General features: G+C 42.8%; 7 protein-coding genes across 7 annotated transcripts; 6 read left to right on the top strand and 1 right to left on the bottom strand.

Annotated features, from left to right (window-relative positions):
- Positions 1–21: 21 nt before the first annotated feature.
- Bfra_008678 (uncharacterized protein) lies at positions 22–396 on the top strand (the record flags this gene model as incomplete). The annotated part of the gene is made up of 2 exons (XM_037339036.1): positions 22–123; positions 268–396. The coding sequence occupies 2 exons, from the start codon at positions 22–24 to the stop codon at positions 394–396; spliced, it is 231 nt and encodes a 76-aa protein (XP_037190602.1).
- Positions 397–1,794: 1,398 nt separating this feature from the next.
- Positions 1,795–2,350, top strand: Bfra_008677sa (putative transcription factor bzip protein; the record flags this gene model as incomplete). The annotated part of the gene is made up of 2 exons (XM_037339035.1): positions 1,795–1,939; positions 1,992–2,350. The coding sequence occupies 2 exons, from the start codon at positions 1,795–1,797 to the stop codon at positions 2,348–2,350; spliced, it is 504 nt and encodes a 167-aa protein (XP_037190601.1).
- Positions 2,351–4,534: 2,184 nt separating this feature from the next.
- Positions 4,535–6,737, top strand: Bfra_008676 (putative ino80 chromatin remodeling complex ies1 protein; the record flags this gene model as incomplete). Its single annotated transcript, XM_037339034.1, has 2 exons — positions 4,535–5,129; positions 5,179–6,737. The coding sequence occupies 2 exons, from the start codon at positions 4,535–4,537 to the stop codon at positions 6,735–6,737; spliced, it is 2,154 nt and encodes a 717-aa protein (XP_037190600.1).
- Positions 6,738–8,170: 1,433 nt separating this feature from the next.
- On the top strand, positions 8,171–11,556 carry Bfra_008675 (uncharacterized protein; the record flags this gene model as incomplete). Its single annotated transcript, XM_037339033.1, has 2 exons — positions 8,171–9,793; positions 9,829–11,556. 2 exons carry the CDS (start codon positions 8,171–8,173, stop codon positions 11,554–11,556), a joined length of 3,351 nt encoding a protein of 1,116 aa, XP_037190599.1.
- Positions 11,557–15,569: 4,013 nt separating this feature from the next.
- Positions 15,570–18,260, top strand: Bfra_008674 (uncharacterized protein; the record flags this gene model as incomplete). Its single annotated transcript, XM_037339032.1, has 1 exon — positions 15,570–18,260. One exon carries the CDS (start codon positions 15,570–15,572, stop codon positions 18,258–18,260), a length of 2,691 nt encoding a protein of 896 aa, XP_037190598.1.
- A 2,178-nt stretch (positions 18,261–20,438) lies between these two features.
- Positions 20,439–20,939, bottom strand: Bfra_008673 (uncharacterized protein; the record flags this gene model as incomplete). The annotated part of the gene is made up of 2 exons (XM_037339031.1): positions 20,439–20,754; positions 20,826–20,939. The coding sequence occupies 2 exons, from the start codon at positions 20,937–20,939 to the stop codon at positions 20,587–20,589; spliced, it is 282 nt and encodes a 93-aa protein (XP_037190597.1). The 3' UTR covers positions 20,439–20,586.
- A 2,269-nt stretch (positions 20,940–23,208) lies between these two features.
- Bfra_008672 (uncharacterized protein) lies at positions 23,209–24,612 on the top strand (the record flags this gene model as incomplete). The annotated part of the gene is made up of 2 exons (XM_037339030.1): positions 23,209–23,278; positions 23,333–24,612. 2 exons carry the CDS (start codon positions 23,209–23,211, stop codon positions 24,610–24,612), a joined length of 1,350 nt encoding a protein of 449 aa, XP_037190596.1.
- Positions 24,613–24,729: the final 117 nt, after the last annotated feature.

Genomic DNA, 24,729 nt, shown 5'->3' with positions numbered 1-24,729 from the left:
ACCTGGAAACCATAAGAAGCAATGTTACTAAGCCAATACAAGTCGGTTCAGGCAGCTCAAGCTGGCCAATCCCATGCTCATCTAGCAAAAGGTCGTTCATTTCGCGCAGGAGCGAAGGCAAATGTGTACTAATCTGTGCCCCTTTGGCACAGCAAGGCTCTTTGATATATTCTCGTCTGATGTTTTCCTCGTTCTCCATACTAATTGAGCGAATAGTGGCACCTCAAACTGGATATTAACAAGCATTTCCACAACGACATCGTTTAGTCGTTTACGGGTCCCGAGTCAAATAGTCGATATGGTAATGGATGTGTGCGTCATCTCATCTCAGAACAAGTGATCAGAATTGTAAGTGTCCTTACGGCGCAATGCATTGAAGAACGTCTAGGAGTGTAGCTGAGGTTTGTATACGATGATGTCCTTCGAAAGTAGAAAATTTTGACGAGTCCGGTGAACTGATTCGTGATGTATCGCCGGCATTATCAGACTACTAACCTCAGGAAAGGATACCTAGATGGTACATTTACAAAATAAGTGTACTTGATATACTGACCGTACCTAGATGAGTCTATTCATTGATCATGAAGTTTTTTTTCAACATGGGACTTGTCTGCCTGATCTCCCATTAAATTGATCCCTTGTCCAGCCTAGCCAAGTGTAAACGAGCCTATGCAGGAACCGAATCTCTGCCTGAACATCTTCGAAAAACAATGGGTACTCGCTACCATTTCCACAAGTGGCTTTCCAATTATCCTCTTGTTCTCGGTATTCATGACGAAAACAAAAACCGCAAACTTTTATTCATTCAAGCTCAACCATGGAATTTTTTGATTTAAAATGGTCGAAAACGGCAATGCCGCGAATGAGGATTCCTGTCAATCCCCTGAGAATGGATGGCCCCCACCACACCGCAAGGCCATTATCTCATCGACTTGAAGCTCCACTATCACTATGATCCTAGATTCATCATCCTCCCTATCTCGTTTCGTATTTCCCATCTCGTCCCATATTTGGAGGAGTTTCTCTATACAAGGTCACATGTGCACTTAGTCCAATCACTGGATCAGGTTGTAGTCCAATTCAGGTGAGGCTGCCTTAGAGGAACGGGGACCTTCTCGATAGTTCGTTCAGTCATATCCTACTCTTATCCACCTACAGTCAGTCACGTTTTCGTGGCGGTCATAACTATGATCCGTCTGGAGGCAGTGCTTCTACTCGACGTTCCATCCACTCTTGGTCTGCTTTTTTTTCTTGCAGTATTGCTTATGAAGATCTTTATATATCTGTTGATATCCAAAAGCGATCATCAAATCTGCCCTCCGCGCCGCTGTATGGTTTCTATAAAGTAGGGAAGTTTCCTTTTACCAAATAGCTATCAGCTCATCATCACTATCAATCATCTTTTAACGATATCAAGAAAGCTATAGCTTTCTTATTATCTACATCGTCACTCATTGCTCTACGTTTCACGCCTCTCAAGTACCGCATACATCTATCAAGTCAACTCAAATAGCGCGGTCGTCATCCTGATCATATTATCCTCGAAGTCTAGCGGTAGAAGATCTCAACAAAAGTATCAAGTTCCGCTGTTGATGTTAGTATACTGTTTTCTGTCCACTCAGCCAGTTTCTGAATATTGAAAGGGCAGACGCCTATAAGTCAGTGCACATCGAAACATCCATCGAACAGGAAGAAACATCCGAAGCTCCTTGCATTACAATTGAGGATCCTGACCGCAATCAGACCATCAAGTGCGAGTCAAATCTCGAGTCAACACCTAAGACTGAACCCGAGATGTCTTCTTCCCATCGATCTTCATCTGGCAAGGGGAAAAGCTCCTCTTCTGGGAAGTCAAAGCCAAAGCAAGACGATTGGTCTGGTATCACAGATCCAGAAGAGCGAAGAAGGGTGCAGAACAGGTTAGCGCAGAGGAAGTTCCGTAAGTTATCACCGTACCACTCACGCTTCAGCATGTGACTAATATTCTATAGGTGACAAGACGAAGGCGGACAAAGAGCGTCAAGACCGAGATGATGAGAATCGTGCTCACGCAGGCCATTCTTATCACACAGCTGACTCGAATGATGTATACTATGACACTGCCGATGCTGGTGGCTCTCCATGGGGTTCTGTCTCTATGAAGCATGTCGTTTCGAAAGGTAGAGCTCAAGAGGATGCATCCAGACACGGGTCTCGGCCAGACGATGAGGCAAGCTATTATGAAAACCCCGACGCAACTTATGAAGGGGAAGGTTATTACAGAGGGGAAGCGACTTCCTATGAAGATGATCAGACCTATTACGATTATGGGAGTGCAGCTGGCAGCGGTAGCGGAACTTCAGGTTACTGATTAAACCAATATGACTCACCTGGTCATTGGACAAAAGCCACGACGGTGCGCGACCTGGAACGACCTGATTATATTTCACGACCTCGGAACACTTTTTCAGGCTGCTTTTATAGCCTGGATCGCACGCTGTATTACATTCTTAGACTTTTCCTTTTATCTCGACTTTCATTCAAGAATTTATTTTCATCGATACACACGGTGGACAAGCAACAAAAAGGAGGATAGATTTAACGACACCATGCCCCGATATACTTACGCGGTTTCTTACTACTTTTCTTTCATTCAAGCTTCAGTCATTTTCTTTTTGGCAGAAATCAATTGATGCCTATTCTCATGTAATACCAGATTTCCTATGTTCTATGGTGCTTACTTTCGCGTGGCTCCAATATCCACAGTTAAATCTGTAAATTTAGCTCACTTTGTATTTTTACACGTCTATAGAGATTTCATCCAATGCAAAAACCTTAACATAAATCAGCATTTGAAAAAACATGGACTTCGTGAGATTGTAGGCCTCTGGTAATACCGCACTCGCTAACCCCTGATGAAGCCACCGCTGGTTGTCTCATGGATGCCAATCATGAATGTTAATGTAACCATTGGCAAGCTTGTACTCAACGATATAATTACCACCCTGCGGAACCTGCAAAGTTCACACAATGACAAGGAAGTTCGCAATGAGTACGACAGATAGAAAGGATGGTGTAGTTGTTAAGAACCTGTCAAGCCATTCTTCACCAGGATTGGTGGGGGGAAATAAACGTCCGAGGCTGTGCTTTTGTGATGTTCATATGTCGTGCTACCAGATATGACAGGTCCTGTTGCCCATCTCACTCAGCCTAAATTTTAAAGTAGATAAGCATTCCAGATAGGAAAACAAACGAGATGAGAGCTTAACGGCAGTTCTCGTATAGTTCGTGTGGAGAACGGAAATGCCTTGAATATGATCCTTAGGAAGCGGATTGATGCATTTTTGACGACTGAAACAAGGTATGGATGGTGGAAGGAAGATTCGGAGTGGCGAAATAGGGAATATTTCAAACGTTTTGGGATTGGTACTTCTTCTCTGCTAGGATATTGGCGAACGAGAGGATTCTTTAACCTTATATCCAGATTTGGGAAGCGCTTGATGGATGATGAATGGTGAGGCGTGTAATGAGTACTCTGACGCCAGATTGTGGTAGGTGCATAGGATGCCGGGGAGGTACTAGGTAGTCAGTTCGATCGAATGCCAGATCATCTGCAGAATCCAGACAGCAGTCGTAGCAAAGTTTCAGCTGATGCTCCATGCTCCCATCGTAAAGAATCACTAGGTATGTGAGGTATGGGCGATGTGTACTAGGCGGGGCCGGGCCTGTGATATTCCTTTCAGTTAGTAGCGAGGGGGACTACGGGCGTAAGGTGAGTAATAGTGATTAATTAGTAAATGACCCAAGAAGAGACTGAGAAATCAATGGTCTATTCGGTACGGATTAATGCAGACCAAGATATATCTAGATTGAAATGGCATAGAATGGGGCCAGTATTTAATCCTGTGACTGTGATACACTTGACACCTTGGCTTTAGTTGAACAGACTCTACGTATATTGAATGTTCTGTTGCTTTGTACTCTAGAACATGCACAGTTAGTTAGTTGGGGTATGAGTATGATATTCGCCTTTTTCCCCATTTGATAAGGGGAGCTGGCTGGACTGAGAAGCAAGCTAGCTCATCGTATCGTAGGTCATACGGTGACCCACAAGGGCCATAGATGCCTGAAACTACGCACTCGAGGTACTCTCAGTACTCTGTCTAGTACTGGTCCACCATAGTACCTACTGATTGATAATTCACAGCCAATGACCTAATAATAAAAGCTACCTACCTACTACCTACCATCTTAAGTCAAAATGTAGAATCCAAAGTATAGAAGTTCGAAGCTTCAATTTCCATCAAACAACATCTGTCAATTCCAACTATCTTTTATCTTTTATCTTTTATCATTTTGCAATCAGAATCCTTTTTCATCAATATTCCATTTTAATTCACCCAATTTCAATTCAAATATTAATTTCAATAATAAGTAAATCCAAAGAGATTTCAATTCCAACATCGATTGATTTATCGACACAATTGCTTTTGCTCTTACTTCGACTTTGATTACTTCTCCTTTGCTATTCGGTCCTATGCAGTAGCGACGGAAAATGGCAGATTCACAAGATCCAGTCGTCACTGTCGCTTCCGACAAGGGAGATGTATCACCAACTCGTTCAATCTCAAAAGCCTCGCCCTCAAAAAATGTTACTTCTAATACCAACTCTCCCCAAAACCCTCCACCAACAACGACCAAACCAACAAATGATATAACAACGGAAGACGAAGAACGCAGAACGCCCGTCCCAGATAATAATTTAACCACGCCTGCTGGCAATACGTTGTCGCGCTCACGTAACAAATCGGCAAAAGATCAAGCCTCTACTATGCAAGGAAATCTTGGACCTCAGAATAATAAGGTTCGTCATCTGAAAAAGGATGACGGAGAGCCTCTCTGGAGAAAGGACATTCAATATGATTTTCTGAAGCTCATCTTTGAGGACGACAACGCCGTGTTTACGAACGGTTACGATGATACCCTACCGAAACAGACTTTTGCAGACCTCTACATCGATACGATGGCTAGGAGTAGTAAGACGAGTAAGATCTTGAGGGATAAATTACTGAGCGAGCATGAGCCAGCAAAGAACATGGCAATGGTGTGCCTTTTGGTTAATCTTGGTCGTATGAATACCACTTTGAATTGTGAGTAATTATCTTCTTCGTATTTTCGCATGTATTAATAAAGTTTTAGTCTTTCCAGAGATGCGAGCACAACTCCGTACCTATCACGCCATTCCATCTCTGCAAGCTCGACAAGATCCGAACTCTTACAAGCAGCTTCAAGATGCGCCTCGACTCAAATCTATACTGAAGGGTGCATCTGAGGATCGCCCTGAACCTGGTACATTGGAAAAGATCAAATCAACACCGGTTCCTCGAACAAACCCAGTCAACCTTATCTTCGTTCTTACTAACCATGCCACGAAGGTTACGGAATTGCATTTTCCTACAACCCGTGAATTTTATGATCTCATCATGAACACTCAAATCACCAGCAAGTCAAGAGCAAAGGCGTTCTTATGGTTGATGTGGTTTTATCTCGAGTCGGATTTCACGGAAGAAGGGGCAGATGAGAATCCATTTGGGTCTGGCGTAGATTATGATACCGACGTCAGAAATCAAGGTGTTCCACGACTGCAGGACATGACAGAAGAAGAAGAGTTGTTGGAGAACGTCGATACAGAAGAAGAGCTAGAGTATGGTCATACTAAAATGCGCGAACGCAAACGTATCATTGAAGCAGACCAAATCGCTTTCCAAGCAGAAAATGGTCCTCCAAAACGTGGTCCTAAGCCAAAGCTCAACTTACCCCTCGATGAGGGTTCCAATTCATCTACTATTATGAGTCGTGTTCGGCCTCGTTATGACGATGTAGTTGGAACTCCTGCTGGTTTGATTAGTAAGATTCGCCCCAGACACGACTCCGATCTTGACAGCACACGCTCAACCCCGCCCCCTCGAGCCTTTAGTTCCAGCAACATGCGTATTAACAGTGTTCTTAATGCAGGCTCCAGGTATCGAGGCGGAAAGAATGGTGAAGGTTCATCTCCAGCGCCAGAGGTGCCAGCTACTCTTTCCAGGCGACATCGACCGCTCACCGCACATCAAATCGCAGTAGAGCGAAACAGGAACCAACGAGTCGATTATATTTTAAGTCGTGGTATTAGAAAGGCACACCACTCGGCGAGAAAGTTGCGTAAGCAGCAAGGCGTTTTCGCTCGCGCATACCAGAGGGTGAACGCAATGTCAGATCCATTCAGCGATAGTGAGGATGACACCTATCACAGGAATCCTTACCCATTTAAAGAACGTGGATTTGGTGGTCTAGTTCAACTCGAAGCTGAAGAGGATGATTTTGGAGAAGAAGTATCAGCGTATGCAGCTGCTTTTCGACGTGCTGGGAGAAGACTTGATCGCTGGGATGGTCAGAAGGGCTTGAATCTTGGAGTTATGGGCACCAACCGCATCTTGACAAGCAATGACATCAATGGTCATCGCGCACGAGATAGCGATGAAACCGAAGATGAGCCAGACGAGGCAGTTATTCATAACCCAAAGCACCAGGCAAATGGGCATGTTACCGTACAGGCAGGAGGGGATGATGATCTTGATGATATGGATAAGGAGCTTTTGGGTTTGGTGTCTGATGATGACGAGGATGGTCTTGATCCGATGGAAAAATCATTGTTGGGAATTGGTGGAGACGAAACCGAGATGGAAGCTAGCGACACGGGAATGGATGTGGATTAGCTAAACTTGTATTGATATGATAGGGTAGGGTATTAAATGGTATGGAGAAAGCTCGATAGGCTTGTCGAAAGAGGCGTTCTGGGAGACAAATTATAGCTGGCGTCATTATTAAGGTATGAAGTGAAAATGACTTTATAACTTGTCGAGACATGTTTGATGGAGGAAAGAAGGGATTGAGAAAGATGAGATGGCTATTTATGTATAACATATTACTTTTAGGGATTCTTAGCGGCCAAGGAAATCTATCGTTGCATGATTTTACTAAAGAATTTGAGACGTTTAAAGTGTTGATATATATGTTGCGGATGCTGAAGAGTCAGCTACCTATATTATTAGAGTTGGCCACCAAAGATGAATATGCAAGTTGGGTATAATACCTAGGTAGTAGGTACCTACTAAAGAGCGTTTCCAAGAGACCGTTTGTTCAATTGTGACATCGGCATAAGTAGGCAATGTTACTTTACTGAGTGCCTTCCTGGTATGTAGTTTATTTTTAGAGAGGGATCCATTATTCCGTGGTGTAAATGCAAGTAATCGCCAATTACACGCACAGAGTAGTTGAGATCTGATGTTTCTAAGGTTGTTATCCAAGATGGGTAAGTAGATAGCAGTAGATAGGAGTAGATAGCAGTAGATAGCAGTAGATATTAGTAGATGCTAGCTAGATACTAGCTAGATACCAACTGGATACCAACTAGATACCAACTAGATGTACCTAGTAAATACCTCCTTAGCACCTATTAACTTACTCTTTTTCTTTTATAAGCTCATAAGCTCATTTTATTTCTAGTAAGCACATCACTCCCCTTTTCAGATTCTTCTTGTATATATTTGTCCTATCTATGTATCTATGTATCTATCTATCTATGTATCTACTATTCAATTATCTGTCGATTTACCTAGATACGTATCTGTCGGTCTCCCTTTGTATCTGTCTATCTACTATGCATCTATATGATTGATCTATTATCTACATCCTGTGTGCGACGCGACAAAAACCTGGTGTGAGATTGCACAGCAGGCCTTTGAAACCTAAATTCAGGGTTGGTGGAATAAGCTTCCAAAAAATCGAACTTTGGAAAAAAATACGTCACGAAGCCTACCAATTTACAATTTATAATTTATATTTGATAAACCACTTAACTAAATAATCACAATCCGAAACCTTACCATTCAATCCAATCCCATCCAATCCCATCCAATCTTCCCCATCCCATAGTACCTGCCTTGCGCAGTGTATACTTAAATATACAATCCATTCTATTGAAGAAACTCTATCTTCTGCGACCAGCCAACAACTCGGCCTTGAATCACCTATGCGAATAACAATGAACGTGAAAACGTTAAATAATTCAACCTAAAGGAGTTGTCGAGAATCTGCTGAAAAACATCTCTCCGACCTTGTTTATTCTTGTATGAGCTCCCACGACAAGATGTTCTCTTATTTACGACCTCACCGGCGCATTCCCTCGACCCCTTCATCCCCGATTCCAGAAGTGCCTAGTTTTGAACCGCCAGCACGTCCAGACCATGGCCATCCTCCACGACCTCATGATGCTAGATTCGAAGATGAATCGTCGCCTGTTTCCTCTCCTCCCTTTTTACCTCCAGTCGCGCGAGTTTCGAGCGCGGGGTACGGAAATACATTTGAGAATTTGAGTTTCAATGGAAAAATCACTACACATAGCCATGATCCAAGAGGGCAGAACTGGGTGGATGCGAAACTTAATAATGGACAAAAGGGAGGTCCGGAGTTTGGAAGCAGCCAGAAATCGCCATTATATACGAGCAATCAAAAGTCTGAGTCTGCGGAAAATGCAGGACCGGTGCCAACCAGAAATGCTGGATCTGACCACTCTAAATCACAATCCAATGTCATTTACGATTCGAATACGAAGAAGTTCTTTGGTCCGATGGCTCCAGAACTAGATATTAAATCAACTGGGAGACGACCTACGGGTGCTCGAATTCCTTCTCCAACCCTCGAGGCGCCTCCCACACAATCATCTAAAGGAAGACTGAAGATGCTAAATCCCATGGCTCTTCTGGCCCGGCGAAGAACTTCCCAGGCTATAACTCAATTAACACCGGAATCACTTACGACAAACTTCAACTCGAGTGATAATTTTGATCCTCGAATTAAAGGCACAGTTGTCCACGACTTTAGTGTGCCAAGGGGACCACGACGGAACGTCTCCCACAATGATGTCAATGCAGCGGATGGGACGAGGTCGTTTCAAAGAAGTCCTTATGCGGATTCAGCAACAAGCGATAAAGCAGGAAATCACACACCGGTATTCACGGAGAATTTTGAAGAGGAGCAATATCCCGCTGCTGGTCCTCATGTACGGAAAGCCAATGACTTATCTGATCTCACCGCACCCAAGCCTATGTATGCGCGAGAAACTCAAAGGCCAGTTGATCAAGGCACGGCGTCTAAAGGAAATGATGAGTTGCAAGCTGGAGATCTAAAGAGGTTGAGTGCACAAAGGTTGTCCTCAGATGCTGGACCTTCAGTACTACCAAAAGCCGAAACTCCTGGCCCAGTGGACTCGAAACATGTATCAATTGACCCAGCATCAACTCCGCCTAAAGCATATCCATCGTCGAAAAACGGTGGTCGAGCACGAAATGTATCCGATGTTTCGGCAAAGGATATTCCAAAGCATATGAAGAGTACATCGTCGAGGTTCAGCTTCGATATGATAGGAGCTGCCGAACAGGAACGCCTGCTTGAAGATAGACATCGTCAGAAGGCCTTGGCGAAGAAGAACAATTTGGATAGTAACGACGATCAACAAATTTATGATGAGGATGACGACTTTAATTATGATGACATGATGGATGATGATGGATTGGAGGAGAGAATACCAGGTGTCAACGCGGATTATGACGAAGAGGATGCTTTTGCCGGATTCGATGGTGGCTACGAGGAAGACATACCAGGTATCAACACTAGTACCTTGGAAGAGATTGAAGAAGCAGAAGAGCAGCAAGAAATGGAACAAACTGCTCCCGTTAAGAATGAACCGCAACCAGGTCTGCTGGATGGAAACGTCGCAGGCTTTACCTTTCAACCACACTTACCTAGTCCATGAGTCCGTATACTCCTGGAGCTGCGACGACACCTCGTGATTCTAATGGACAAGTTATTGGCTTCGCTATGACGAAGTACTCGCCTTGTCTTACGCCGGATCCTCCTAGTTCTGTCTTCACACCAATCTCTCCAGATGAAAATTTGTACCTTCCAGACAAGCAGCTGCCTGAAGGGAAATCGATTCCAGTATCGAAATTTCAGGGCCTTGGTATAGTCACTGAGGTTCCACATGAATCACAAGATGATATCATCCAACAAGAAAGCTCCAAGTCAACATCATTCCCTTACATCGCAGGACTTGATGACGACGATGACCTGTATTTTGATGATGGCATGATTGGTTTAGAGGCGGAAGGTGATGAGAATAGAGATGCCGGCGGTTTTGATGAGTCTTTATTTGATAACAATGATACGGATGAATATGGACGCCCAATAAAAGATCAATTTATGGCTGCACAAATGCCTAATGTCGTTCCGACTAGTGTTGCAGGGGCAATTGAGGAAACCAAAGAAGACACTCTATCACTGCTGTCGCCAACGGCTAATCGTCCAGTTGGAGGTTTAGCACCACAACCATCCTTCTCTGAAAATAGAACCTCAGATGCCGCTCCTATTCAACTAATAACTCAATCCTTAACGCAAGATAAGCTTGCTGCATACCAAGCGTCCCTCGCAGCGGCTGCTTTCAGTGCAGCTGCCAATGGCAAATTTAGACGCGATAGTACGCAAAGTTTATTTCACATTGACTCGGATCGCGAAGAAAATCAACCTGGTCTGGTTACCGATTCTGGTCATACTTCTTCCCAATATGACCATCTATCCCCATCTTACGATGATGATTTTGATTATGATGATGCATTAGAGGATGATGAATTCATCGCTGCTGCTAATGCAGAAGCGCTTGCAAACGACCAGGATGGGTTTTATGGCCAAGAATTTGGGTTTTACTCACACCCTGCGGCTAGCTCTGCAGAGTATGTAAATGGCGGATATTTTGGTCCAAGGGGAATGGATGGGATAATAAGAAGTCAAAGCGGTAGAATTGCGTCTCGAGAACCTAACCTTACACCTATCACTGAGCGCTCGGAATACTCCAATCGGAATTCTTTCATGTCGATCTCGCATCTCCATGCGCCGTCAGGTAGCTCCCCCATGGTTAGTCCGGGATTGGCACAGTTGATGATTGCGGAGAGTTATGAGAAGGGTTCGGATGTGAGCATGGAAGCATTGTTGAAGTTGAGAAGTCGTGCGTGGGGTGGAAGTCAAGCTAGTGTGAAAAGTATGGGTAGTAATGGAAATGGAAATGCTAGTCCGAAGAGTGTTGACGGGAGTGGTAGTCCTGTGGCTGCAGGACCGCTTGTACAAACACTTTGGAGTCGCAGGAAGAGTAGCGCATTTGGTCTTGTGAATGCAGAGATGGAGAGCGGGATTGGCGATGTAGGGAATTTGAATATCAACCATTCGTCCCCCGAGTTAGAACAAGGGAATACCGCAGCGAAAGATGTATCATCAGGGAATGAGCATGAAGGGGACATTGAAAAGGTTCGAAGACCATCATTTACAAAACAACATAAATCAACCACAAGCGTAGAGTCAATTAGCTATATGAAAGAAGACGACCCGGTCAAAGGCGAACGATGGGTCTTGGAAAGGAGGAGAACAGCAGATAGTGGAGAGGTGGAAGTATTAGGTAGGGAGGTTCTGAGTGGTGGTGCGATTTAAGCTCCTTGGTTCTGTGTCGGTATAAGCTCTGCTTCGCTCTTGCATATATTTGGCGGCTAGCGTTCATTTTTCTGGTGCGAGGGAGGGAGGTTTGATAGTTTAGAGAGGTACTTTGTTGGAACTGGAATATATAGGGATAGATTGGTAGAGGGGGCGGGGGTCTTGGAGGAGATGGGTTGTGCAGGGCATAATACTATTTTCAATTAATTGTTATGATATCCAGAGTTATTATTATTTTCTTACCTAATTAAAGTTGTTCAAAAGGGATGGAGATTTATATCATTTGTAGTCCTGTGTGTTTGTTGTGTTATCGTGCTATGGATGAATGAATGGGGTGATGATGTGGGCTATTGGATTTGTTACGGGAGTATCACCATGGATTCTTGTCTCTTGTACTGGGTCTTTGACGTTTTATCTTTCGTCACCATGGCTGTGATTTGCTATTGTGTATTATGTATTATGTACTGTGTATTACTATTATGTATTATGTAGGAATAGGGGAATGAGGAATGAGAGAAGAGGTAAGAGGTAAGAGGGGGAATTCTACCCACTATAGCTTATTTATTCCTGATACGATATATCTATCATGATTTATTTATTATGTCGTATAAGTGGTGTATTTAGTGTGTTGGTAATACATATATATATATATGTATCCTGATTTTCATTCGTGAGAATGTGAGTGTGATTTTAGTTGTGATTTTGATAGATATGTAGATATCTTTTCTTGGAGATGGGGCTCCGAATTTCCTGCTGGGGAATTGGAGTGTGAGTGTGAGTGTGAGTGTGAGTGTGGAGGCGGATAGTTTGGATTTTGGATTTTGGATTATGAATATTAGATAGATTTGGAGAGAGAGGTGTGTGTGAGACTATGTGAATGGGATGATGTGGGTTGGGACTTTAGAGGGATGGTGGATAGTGGATGGATGGGATGGATGGAATGGAAGGGAGGATTGTGAGTGTAGTGTACAGTGATGAATAGGTGGATGGATGGATGGATGAGTGTTAAATTTCTGAGGGTTGACTTTTAAGGAGAAAGTTGGATTTGTATTTGGATTTAGATCTAGATTTGAGAGAGAAGAGGGGAGGAGAGATGATTGCGGGATTGGTGTGGTGATGTATTGAACTGGATTGCGTTGTATTATATTGTGGGGTGAAATTTGTTGCGTGCTTTGTACATGGTTAGATGGAAATCGGGGGAAGGGGGGGGTCATGAAGTTTTGCGAGGGGTTTGGTTTCGATAATGGTGTTGGGAAACTTGAAAGAGAGAGGAATCGAGGGAGTGGGAGTAAAAGGATTGGGGGAGACTATTTTTGGCGCGGATGAGGGATGAGATTTGGGTGAGGGATTCGGGATTGGGGGAAAGTGTGGGAGTTCCAAAAGAGACTTGGGAAGGGGGAGAGAAGATTGTTCTTGGGTGTGGTGGAGAATATCGGGGGGATAGTTAAAAGAAATTGGTATCCGGGAAGGGGTTGGGGCTCTTGAAGAGCTTTGAATGTTGGTGGTGGGTAGGTTGCGGGAGTAATGTGTTCAGAGGGTTTGGGCCTGATCGTGGAAACAGAGTGTGGTAGCTAGAAGGCATGATTTCTTGAAGGAGTGCTGGGAGTTTCTTATTCTTCAATGGAATTGTATACAGAGTATTGGAAATTTCTTGATACTTTGTAGTGGTGGTATCTGATGCCGTTAATCTTGTTCCTTCTGATCGGAAAAGATGTTTGATCATGGGAATCAATAATATTCTATGTAGAAATCAAGGGAATGATGTTTTTGCTCAAGTAGATATATATCTATATGGTAGTTCTATCTAAAATATAGCACTCAATTGTTGTGGTTCTTGGAAATGTGATTTTTTCCGGTCTCTGAAATGACACCTTGTTCTTGTCGCGCCAGGAACGTTCGTTCATCGTGGCCAGCACGACGCATAAAGATGAAAGAACCGTTCCACTAAAGATATCTGATATAAGAAAGTAGGGATACAAGGAAATGCTGTGTTAGCTTCCGGTGGTATCGTCCTTCCATGCGATGTTCACAAAATTCCCCATTTTTGGACAATAAATGAACCTCATGTAGACTATTGAATCACCAGAGACAAACTTCACCAACGGGTTCTCTATTTTTGAAATCGAAGACTCCTTGCTAACTACCCAGGTGCTTCTAACTGACATGTGTTGTCCAGGCAATACAGCACTTCTGGATTCTCCCGCCCACTACCTCCACTACAGCACCCTCGCATGTTGTTAATCTGATCATCAGATCTGTCTACGGCAATCTCGATGCTTTGAAACGTACCTGGAGTTTCTACAGCGGGGAGTTATGCGCAATGGCGCAAACACGAAATCCATGTGGCTGCCTTGTTGCTTACGTTTGATAGAAGTTCAATCATTTGAGATGAGTTATACGGCTGTTTATGAATACAGCTTTGGCTTACGGTGAGTGAGAAGTGTTCACTTTGGGGAAGTGACTTTGAAAGTGAATATGAAGTTCGGCAAAAAAGTGAAGATGAAAATGTAGGTGAATGATGCAAAGTGAATTGGTCACTTTGAACGTTGAAAGTATGAAATACGGAATTTGAATTGTGTTGGAATTGAACAAAACTACCGGCTATGATAGGAGCAGATTCAGCTTTATGTCTGAGAAAAAACTCTCCTCATTTTGATACCTATAATGCCAAGGTTTGCCCCTTCGCTTCTCTGAGAAGTCGATCACGTGCTACGGGATAATGCCAACGTCCTTAGCGATGAGCTTACTAGACGAGTAAGTAAGGATTTGAAAGCTTATTTTGACGAAAAGATTCTCTGAAAACTTCATAAAATAATCTACGAATTCGAATATGGAGATAGTGTGATGCAATGCGCTACGTTATGATACAAGCCAGAGCAATCTTCAGGTCGTGAGAGACGAGAGAGATTAAAGAGATAGTATACCAAAGCATATATACATTGTACTCTACATGATTCCAGGGTCGCTTTGTAATACTTCTATCGATATCAGATGGGTTTTGAAGGGGGCTGGGAAGGGATGAAGATGAGATGTGTGGTGAATATCGCGAAGTCCTTCACCACTGTTTAAACGAAGGACTTCACTCTATTTCACCTTCGAACACCAGCGACGATATATCATCTATGTAACTTCTTACCAGCCTCCTATCATTAAGGTAGCACACGTTCAATGTAATGGATGAAATTCGTCTTTGTAGCTTGATTTCTGCGCACAATTAAGAAACATCTAAATATCCTGATTACTTTCTCGTTTTTCTTCCTCCTACCAACACACAAGAACGACGAGTGGACAGAAAATCCAATATCAACTGAACGTACCCCTTTTCTCATTTCACGATCTGGTGAGAACAACACTTCGATCTTTCAATTCCCCTCATACCCCCATTACTTTTGTACCATCAACTACTCTGTTGAAGCTGTTTGTGCCGGTTACAACTCACGGTATTTTGAGATTTCATTTGCCTGTGTACTCTACTACTCCTCGCATCACCATCTTTCACCTAAGGCTCTCCAATTTTCGTCTCGCCGTACTTGTCCAATCAATTACACGTCGTCGTCAAGAGCGAACCTCAGGGGATTTGCCTTCTACCGTATCAGCCGTACTTGTTTACATACGGCTCACTCTTCTTCCACTAACAATTTCGAGCACTTTTGATCTTGCTTATAAGCCTCCATCTGCACCAACCCAAAATTTCTTCTAATCTCCATCTTATTTGATAATTCCTCAAGAACTTCAGTGCAAAGAATCTCCGGCAGAAAACTTGCAACTTAATTAATTTTACCATCTCAAGTTACAACTTAACTCAAACGAAACTTACCAATCCTATTTTCGAACTCGATTCTTGTCACTATCACACCGAATACGTGGAAGAACTACTACTACTACTACTACTTTTGTCGCAAATTTTATCAATTACGACGATCTCGTTCGATATATTCGACACACCTACACTTTTGATGAATCTCCTCATATTCTTCTTGTTATTTATCAATTTGCTTCGAAGATACGTCAAGATGTCTACAACACAGACAACAAACAGCGCCCCAACTTCCGCCCAAAAGAAGTCCGCCGATATCAAGTGTGTCCAAACCACCAAGGGATGGGTCTGCGCTCTTTGCTTCCCTCTCGGACATCCTAGTCGTGCTCTTGAGCGTGTTATGAACCTTGCTGAGCTCAGAACTCATGCTGCTGGAAATCATTATGCTTCTCTCGGACAAGATGAATGGGATAACTATGGCAAGTCAAATCATTCGCTACTATCACAACTCTTGCTAACTAGCATCATAGTCAAGAAATCTGTTTACTTCGAGGCACAATTTAGAAACCAAAGCAGTCTTGGTTTGAACAATGGTGTCATGTATGCCCCTCCTACTATTGCTTCTCAAAAGACACCTACCAACAAAGCCGGTTTTCTCAAGCGCACATACGTTAAGAAGGCTAAGCCTGCTACCGCCGAGTCTGCATTTGATCTCATGGAAACAATGATCAATTTCAATCCCATCGCTAACGATGATGCCACTAACTTTGCATCGCCAGCTACTCCACCATCCAAAGTTGGTCCTTCAGTCGATCCATATGCATATCTCCAATTCGATATGGCCCCACAAGATGACTTTGAAATTGTCGCATCACCAAACACACCATCTCGCAAGAAGACGACCACTCCCAAGAATCCTCTTCGTCAACGATTGAGTGAAAACCCTTCATTTGAATCCGCAGTTTCTGTTCACGGCCTCGCTAAAGTCCAAGCTGCTGGTAACATTGGCCTTCAACGATATCTCGATCGACAAGCTCGTGGTCTTCCTCGCACATCCAACATCCCCCTTCAATTGGCTCCGACTCCTCGAAACGGTACCATGGATCTTCCTCTTACTGCTGCAAACTATGCCGCTGCTGGTATGCCAAATATTCATGTTGATAAGGCTACTAGACGTACCAAGAAGATTGATCGTCGTCGTCAAGGATCCACTTCTCTCGATATTGCTGATGCTGCTGCAGTCAACACCTTTCAGTTGACTAACACTGCTACGACCAACACCTCGCTCAATATTTTTGGTGTTCCGACTGCTATCTTTGGCCAAGCTCCCGGAGCTGCTTATAAATCTCATGCATACAAATCTATCTATGCGGATGCTCCTTCGCAAGAACAGCTTCCACTTCCTGAGATTTCTTTTCCCGGTCTCTCTTTTGCAGATCAATCGCTCAACAATGCTAGTCTCAATGACATTCGCGAAGCTTTCGACTTCGACGCATATATGACAGACCCCAACTGCACCTTTGGCAACGATTCAACTGTTGAAAATACAGCTCCACAACAAAATACCGATAACTTCGATGACTTCTTCGCATGGGCTGGCATTCCAAACCAAAATGTAGCCCCCTCGAACAATACCGAGAAATTTGATGCCGATTTCTTCAGCATCGCTAATATCGCTAACGCAAACAGCTCGGAAATCGATGCTATGTTGGGTTATGATCATTCTTCCTCTCCTCAGAGTAACAGCAATAACTTTACAATCTTCAAGGCCACTTCTTTTGAATATGGTCCTGCGGGTGTCCAAGCCTTGAAGGATGCTGAAGCAATCATTTCCGCTCGCTCATCTTTATCTAGAGCTAGCTCGACTGCTTCTGCTTCTTCGTCAACTGTTTCATCACCTTGTTCAACTGGGTCGAACAACTCTTCTGTCACCGAAGCTTCCGCACCGGCCACCAAGACTCTTCCTGGCGCTGTTGCTCTAAACATGGTTGCTGTACCACTTTCTATACAAGAGCTGAAGGCTGCCAATAAGGCATTAACACAAGAGCTCGCATTCCAAAAGGGCTTGCACCAGGCAGATGTTAGACGCCGCAAGCTTGAGGAAAAGAAGGCTATCCAACGCCGCGAAAATGAAGCTCGGATCAAGAAGAAGACTGAGGCTCGATATCAGAGATTGAAGGATCAGAGAAAGGCCAATGAAGTTCTGACAAAACAATTGGCGGACCAGAAGAAAACCAACGACGGATTGAGACAGCTGCTGGCACAGGAAAAGACCTCGCGCAAGGAAGATAAGGAACGCCACAATGCTGAGTTCAAGGCACAGACTGAGCTCGTTGTTGAAGCCAATGCCACCATTTCGCGACTAAATTCCGAGATTGATATGCAGAAGAAAAAAACCCGTCAGAAGGCCCAAGTAGTAGCTACCACTAGCACTAGAGAGGCTGAGGCCATGCGAGCTCCTGTCATGCAGAAGCCTACTATCGACAGAAGAAAGCTTCTCGCTGCCAAGAAACCCATTGCTTCCGTCCAGGCACCCGAAAGACTTGTCTCAGCCTATGATCAACGCAGAAAGACAACTCACCCCTCCAATGTCGCTACCGCAATTAATTCAACTCGCGCTTCAAATTCTAGAAAGCGAGCTGCTCCTGAAGCACCAGCTACTTATTCTACTAGAGAACATGTCATCAAGAAGGCACGAATTACTGTTGCAGGCGATGCACCAAGAAAGCTCGTTCCAGATGGCAAAGGAGGATATCATTGGAGTAATAAGTTTGATACTTCAGACAAGCTTGTAGGAGAAGCAAAGAAGGAAGCGGAGGAGGAGCACAATAAACAGTGGTTGAAAATTATGAATGAGCATACGGATAACAAAGTTCCTGGCAATTCATTGGGAATTCGAGGTCATCTTCCTGATCCCAAGCGCTTCAATGATAATGGTCGATTCTAAGGGAACTGAGAGAGTTGGATGATTGGGAGATTGGGAGATTGGGAGAGTGATTGAGAGTGATTAGTTTTCCTTCGTACACTTTTGAAAGGGATACGGGATATAGGATTTTCGGATTTTGTATGAGCCTTGGGTTGATCATTAGATAAATATACGCTCATCTATATTCACGCAGTTCGGACTCTAGCGTGGCTTGAGTAGAGAGAATTCGTGGTATAATGTTCTTACCACAAAGATAAGTACTATAAATGGATACGAAGTAAAAGAATCATGAAAATTATATATTGGATTTGAATTTGAATTGATATGATTTGTTTTTATTAATAATGTTTGACGCAACTTAGGATCATTAGAGTATATAAAAAGTATGCTCTTCGATCACAAAGACTGTGATGGTGTGATGGTATTGGAGAATCGAGATAGTCTGAATAGGCTCATATGGTTGTGAAATTTAATATATTCTCATGGGGGGAGACTAGATGAGACAATCTGACTGCCCAAAAGCAATACGATGTTATTTCTTCTGAGAAGGGAGACAAATTTGAGTCTGATACTAATCATAGGTGATTACGTTGATCAAAACCTACCTAGTAATTACGACTAGAGAACATACCGAAATATTTTACTCCCCATGGAGTTTTGTTGCAAGGAATGAAATCATTTGGGAGTAGTGTCCTATTTTACTTGACTATCAGATCTTTTCCCTGTAAAAGACTTCTGCCATAGCTTTGAAGAATATCAGATATCTACAATGTAATCTGGAGAACCAATCATTCTGCTCTGGATAATGGAGTAAAGCCAAGATGTGTATCACCACCGTCTCTGGTTGCATAAATCTACAATAAGTTATCCGAGATTGGATTTCGTCAAGTCATGATCTACTATTTTCAAGAAGACTAAGCTTCTGCTCTCGACTGTATAGTAGGAGCGCGTAGAAATATAAAAATATTCTGCGTGACATAAATGTTCTCAAGTGATCGTAAATGTGCTAATGCGCGGAATGTTTGGCCTCACTTCAAATCAAGAAAGACATCCCTCTCTAGATCTTAGGAGAATACATATTGAAATTTTCTATCCTCTTGGAACAGTCTGGACAACTGGCATGTTCAGAATCGGCTAATTGGTGCCATTAGCTAGATGATGATGGAAGTCTTTCATAAGTCATACATCGGGGCTTGGATGTATCTGCTCAGTTGATGCAAGTCTAGATCTGAAATGGAGATGACTAGCCATGAATGATCTACTATGGCAGAGTGCTTAACGATAGATTTAAGGTATACTAAGCTATAAGTCTGATTGACGGCATGCAACACTATGATACTCATCACTTCATGGTTTTTAGATTTCCAAATGGCAGCAAGTTATCTCAAACCGCCCGACACAATCGCTCCACTAGAGACGACAACAATCTGCGTTATTCTAACTTCCTTCAGTTGTGAAAACATACTCAACAACACAATTTGACCCTGGATTCCTGCGATAAATCCAAATTTTACTTATGCCTCAATGCTCAGCACACATAATTTCAGAGTGAAAGCTGATGGTCATCAAGGATAGAAATGATAAATGCACATGCACGTGACACGCTCCTACGACCTAACTATGCATTGGTCAATCTCATATTGTGTAACTACACATTTGTATTCTCCATCAGCATTATTTACGACGTTAATATTAATATCTACCTACCTATATGTCTAATCTACCTACTAGGTATCGTATCTATGGATATATACAATATCCATCTGCTCTTAATTACGGTCTTATCGCAAACAATAGGCATGGAAACAACATACATACAAGGAATAGATGGCTTGTTTTCATCTCCAGGTGTTTACATCTGCACCCACACTTGATTTCGTTAAGTTCACTTATGTCAATACTCCCAATTTTATGATGTGTTCCTAATTTCACAAAGAGAATCTATACGGCCATGGAACCAGCTGTCCAAGTGAGAGATCAGTGTCTGATACTTTTATCAGAAACCACCAAAAGGGCAATAAACAATTTCATTACGCTTCACATACATGTCCGAAAACGAAAGCCAAGTTTCAGTATCCGTTAGACTCGACATCACTATTTTCTGGCTGTTGCAGTTGTGCACTCATTGTAACTAGCGTTATGTCTCACAGCGAAGCAATGATTTAAGCACCAATTATGAAGTCATCACTTCGATCGCAACATCTGATTGTCCTCTACTCTCTACCCTATATCCTCGACCATCTGACTCCGCAATACCTACAAAATGAGGTTTGAGACACAATAGTGCGATTCCCATGGAACCCTTCCTACAATCATCTTTCAGAACTCTCCGTCCTCTCCGGACTTCTTACTGCTTGTAACATGGGGTACGGTCTAAAGCTGTGAATGCACTCGCGCACTTGTATTTTCCTCCAGCTGCGCATGCAGTCCCGGGACCATCTGCATTACTTGTACCATCTGCGCGATGAGCATTAGCGCAATAGGTGGGGCAATCGAGGTTGCCGATTTCAGCATCCTATTCAAAATGTTAGAACACAGGGTGATTGCACCTTCATGGATGCAGACTTAAAGCCTTCTAGGACTTACCGAATAGACACAGCAGTGATCACCATTTGAGAATTCGCACTGACAATAGGTGCATGCTTGCACTGATAAAGCGCTCGCAAGGAAGAACATGACGATAGAGGAGATGCGGACCATTTTGACGGTAGTGAAAAGGACTTTGGATAAAATTGGTGAAGTGTAGATTATGTTTTGGATGTTGTTGGAGAGGTAGCTGGTATAGAGAGTATCTTTCAGCTGGGAGAAGTCGTCTTCTTATACACATTTCTCACAGTTGACGATCTATTCGGGTTTCTCACATAATATGGGCCGGTATGAAGCCGGGATAGATACCTGCATCGACAACTTCCTACCTAGAACCGCACACAACCCATCCTGGCATCAGTGTTCTTGTATGTCACCCGTTATTATACCGTACAAAGCTGCCAATTAGAATTCCTGCCTCCCCACCTTAGAACTCAATAACACCTTGACGGTATCCGTAGCTGTCGACTTTTAATTCTCTCTAACCATCCACCTTCATCATGTATAGATTTGGACCGATGATCACCCGAAGTCGAACCTCATGAGATGAGTTCGGACTTGGAGTTGAGTTGAAACAAGGGCAGGCAAGTTCTGAACAGTGGAATTAAACATTCAGCCTTACTGTTTTCTGTCCTTTACGCAGACGACCTGACAAACTTTAAATTAACGCCAGTGTATTGAAGCCAGGGATTCTACACTACAGCACTTGATTTCTCGAGAATAGCCCACTTATCAACGGTGTGGACGTACCATGGAGGATGTGGTTGCATGAAAGTACCAGTCATTGGTATTCATCTGCATCCGAGAATGTGGGGAGATGTGACGATCTATACTAAGATGTAAGCTAGCCCAATTAACCTTATAAGCTTTAATCAAATACCCGAAGCTTGTGCGAAAGTGGTCAGCCAATGAAATTTCTCACTCGCTACACGGCTCTCGGATCGACGGCAGCATGACTGTATTTGGAGGACGACATTTTTCTTAAGACAGAATTAAAGTTTGAATGACAATGCTTCACCGTTTGATTGGCAATGCTCGTGTGGAGAGCCTCAATCGTTCCGAATGCCGGTGGTCTTGTCATCTGAAGCTTTATCAAACTTCCATCGAAAACCTCATTCACCCACCTAGCCGTCCGTCAATAGAAAAACTTATCAGACTTGATAACTTTACGCTTTCTTGGCTGATGAGCATTATAGATAAATGAAATCAATAAAATTATCAAATCATCAAAATCATTAATCAGAATGTTCACAAAAATGATACCAGGCTTCCTCAATATGCGCTATTGATAGATAGACAGCATCGATTCAGAATTTTCTACTATTACTATGCGCTATTGTTTGACAAAAGAGTATACACTTGCCTATGCCGCCTCGATCGAACATTATGATTATAATTACCTCAAACGCATAGATCATGACCATGACATGTACGTGTATATAATATCCTACGCTTGACTGTCCAATAAAATAATACTGCTTAAGTTGCCAGTAGCATCTTAGCTATAGCAATCTTACACAACTAAACTCGCGTAGTCAGATGTCCAAAAGTTCATGCTAAAACAGTTGATTTCGTTTGACATGTAACAAAACTCGCAAATTGTACTTTTTTTTTTGGTATATCCCTTTCGTCGCTATGATAATTGTGTTGTATGAGACCGACGTTGTATGTTGGTAAATTGTTGGCATTTTGTTATCCTCAGGTTTGCGCGAAGGGGCTCTTAAGCGAACCAATATAGTACCCTTTATCTCATTCCTGAGCCTCCCGTATTATGATTTCCAGGCCCATTTCAATTGATGAAAAGCATTTATTATATGTTCATTAGTTTCCCAGAATGTACGAGTTTTAAAAAGGTTGAGATTAGATTGATGAAAAAATCACCTCTACCCTAAAGTTTCGCCAATGCTGTGGCGCGCACCCAATGCCTTTGTCAGTTTCTTGAGCTCAATGTTAAGATGTGAACGCCTTTGTTACTGGAAGTGGAAAGTGTCCATCCAGATATGTAAAGAAAATAAAGATACGTCCAAATGCGGATCATCTGTAATGTCAGGCTTTCATTACCTATGTTGTCAAGTTTCAAATTTGTTGTCAAGATGAAAATTCATTGTGTTCGCACGGAATAATCTCTGCCTAGGAATTTGAAGGCGATAAAGAATAATCTGAATGCGATTCATTTATAATAAAGAAATTCATCCCCTTTCTAATGTTGTGAAATGAAGAATAAAAAGTAAGAACCTTTGTTATCAATACTACATCTTAAATCTTCATTCTTTTTTATACTCAGATATCATTTATGAAGTACATTTTACTCTTCGCTTCAAAGTTTGATACAATTGCTATACACCAATTCATCTAGAGCAACAATCTTCCATCTATATTCACAATGGAGGAGGAAAAGGTCACAGAATTAACCCCTAGGGTCGTTCAGCACATGACAGAATTTGATACCACCTGTGGGTAAATGTTCATCACATACAGTAGTTTAATACTAATCGGCTATATTATAGTTCATCCCGGGGTAGACCCCAAAGATCTTGTTCACGCTGTTCATGGCACGGTAGTTAGTGAACTCAAGAACTGGAGATCCGCACCACCTAATTTTGGTGAAATATTCTGCCACAATTGTGGATTGGATGATAATATGGCCCGAAATGGATACACTTCACGCGTAAAGATCACATATATTAGACAAAATAATGCCATATGGGAACTTGGCGGACCAGATGGGCCGTGGCTATTGAAAGATGAAATAAACGTGGCCAAGGATGGCAAGTCGGTGGACTATACATCACAGAAATTTCTTCGGGATGCCAACATAGGTATACCCCTTGTGGAAATGTACAGATTTGGGGGCGGCGATGAAAAGTTCCATTTTACAATGATGTCTCGAGCCAAAGGAAAACCGCTAGAAGAGTTGAAAGATATTTGCGATGAACAGTACAATGATCTTTTGATGGATCTTAAAAACCATATCAAAAGCATTCGCCAGTTTACCAGTCCTCACATGCGGAGAGTAGATGGCGGAGAACTTTATGATAACTACATTGGAAAATGCTATGGATTTCCCTGTGTGAATACAGGGCGAAATGAAGAAGAATGGCTGGAAAATTTAACTCCTGCGATGCGTAAAGCCCCTTTATGGAAGCTTTGGTTGCGCAATAAAACTGGGCGTAAAAACCCAAAGACACGCGACGCGTGGATCAAATGGGTGGACGAACAAATAGACAAGGCTAAAGCAGATTTCCCAAAGGGTGGACCATATGTTCTAACCCATGGCGACTTGCATGATGGGAATATCTATGGCTCGAATGACAATGCGGATCAAAAGTGGAAGGTCACCGCAATTATTGATTGGGAAACGGCTGGCTACTACCCTTGGTGGGTGGAACTTCTTCGCGAACCTCGACTACTAAGCGGTCCCGGTACGAGCGAAGAGAAGATGTTGGAGTTTTGCCCCCCAACATTCAAGAAGGAAGATTGGGCTCCGATGTTAAAGGCCATAGAGAGGGTTCGTAAGCTATATGAAGCTGGAGGAGGTGACGGTCATAGCATTCATGGAAAGGGTGGCGCAAATAGATGGTATAGCAAGGAATTTTGTGAATGCCATAAAGTGAGGAAGACGTTTCTGGAGTGGAATATGGGGTGGCCCCAAGAGCATCATGATGTATTTGAGCCTGAGCTTTCGGATCCGGATGATGATCCAGAAAAAGAAAACTTAACCTACAAGTACGACTTTGACAAAGAGGACAGAGAGTTTTTGCGGTGGTACAACACAATTGGTACATAGTTCGTTGAGCTCGCTGATGCTTATTCCAATATTTGAGAATTTCGCATTCTTTTACCATACAGCGTACTGTGCACCTTCTATTGGTATATTACTTTGAAATATTTAAGATTCACATTT

This window comes from Botrytis fragariae (assembly GCF_013461495.1).
Source record: "Botrytis fragariae strain BVB16 chromosome Unknown tig00000101, whole genome shotgun sequence".
In the NCBI taxonomy this organism is placed as follows: Eukaryota; Fungi; Ascomycota; class Leotiomycetes; order Helotiales; family Sclerotiniaceae; genus Botrytis; species Botrytis fragariae.
Note: the sequence above shows the minus strand (reverse complement) of the source record. Positions and strands in the feature narration are given on the sequence as shown.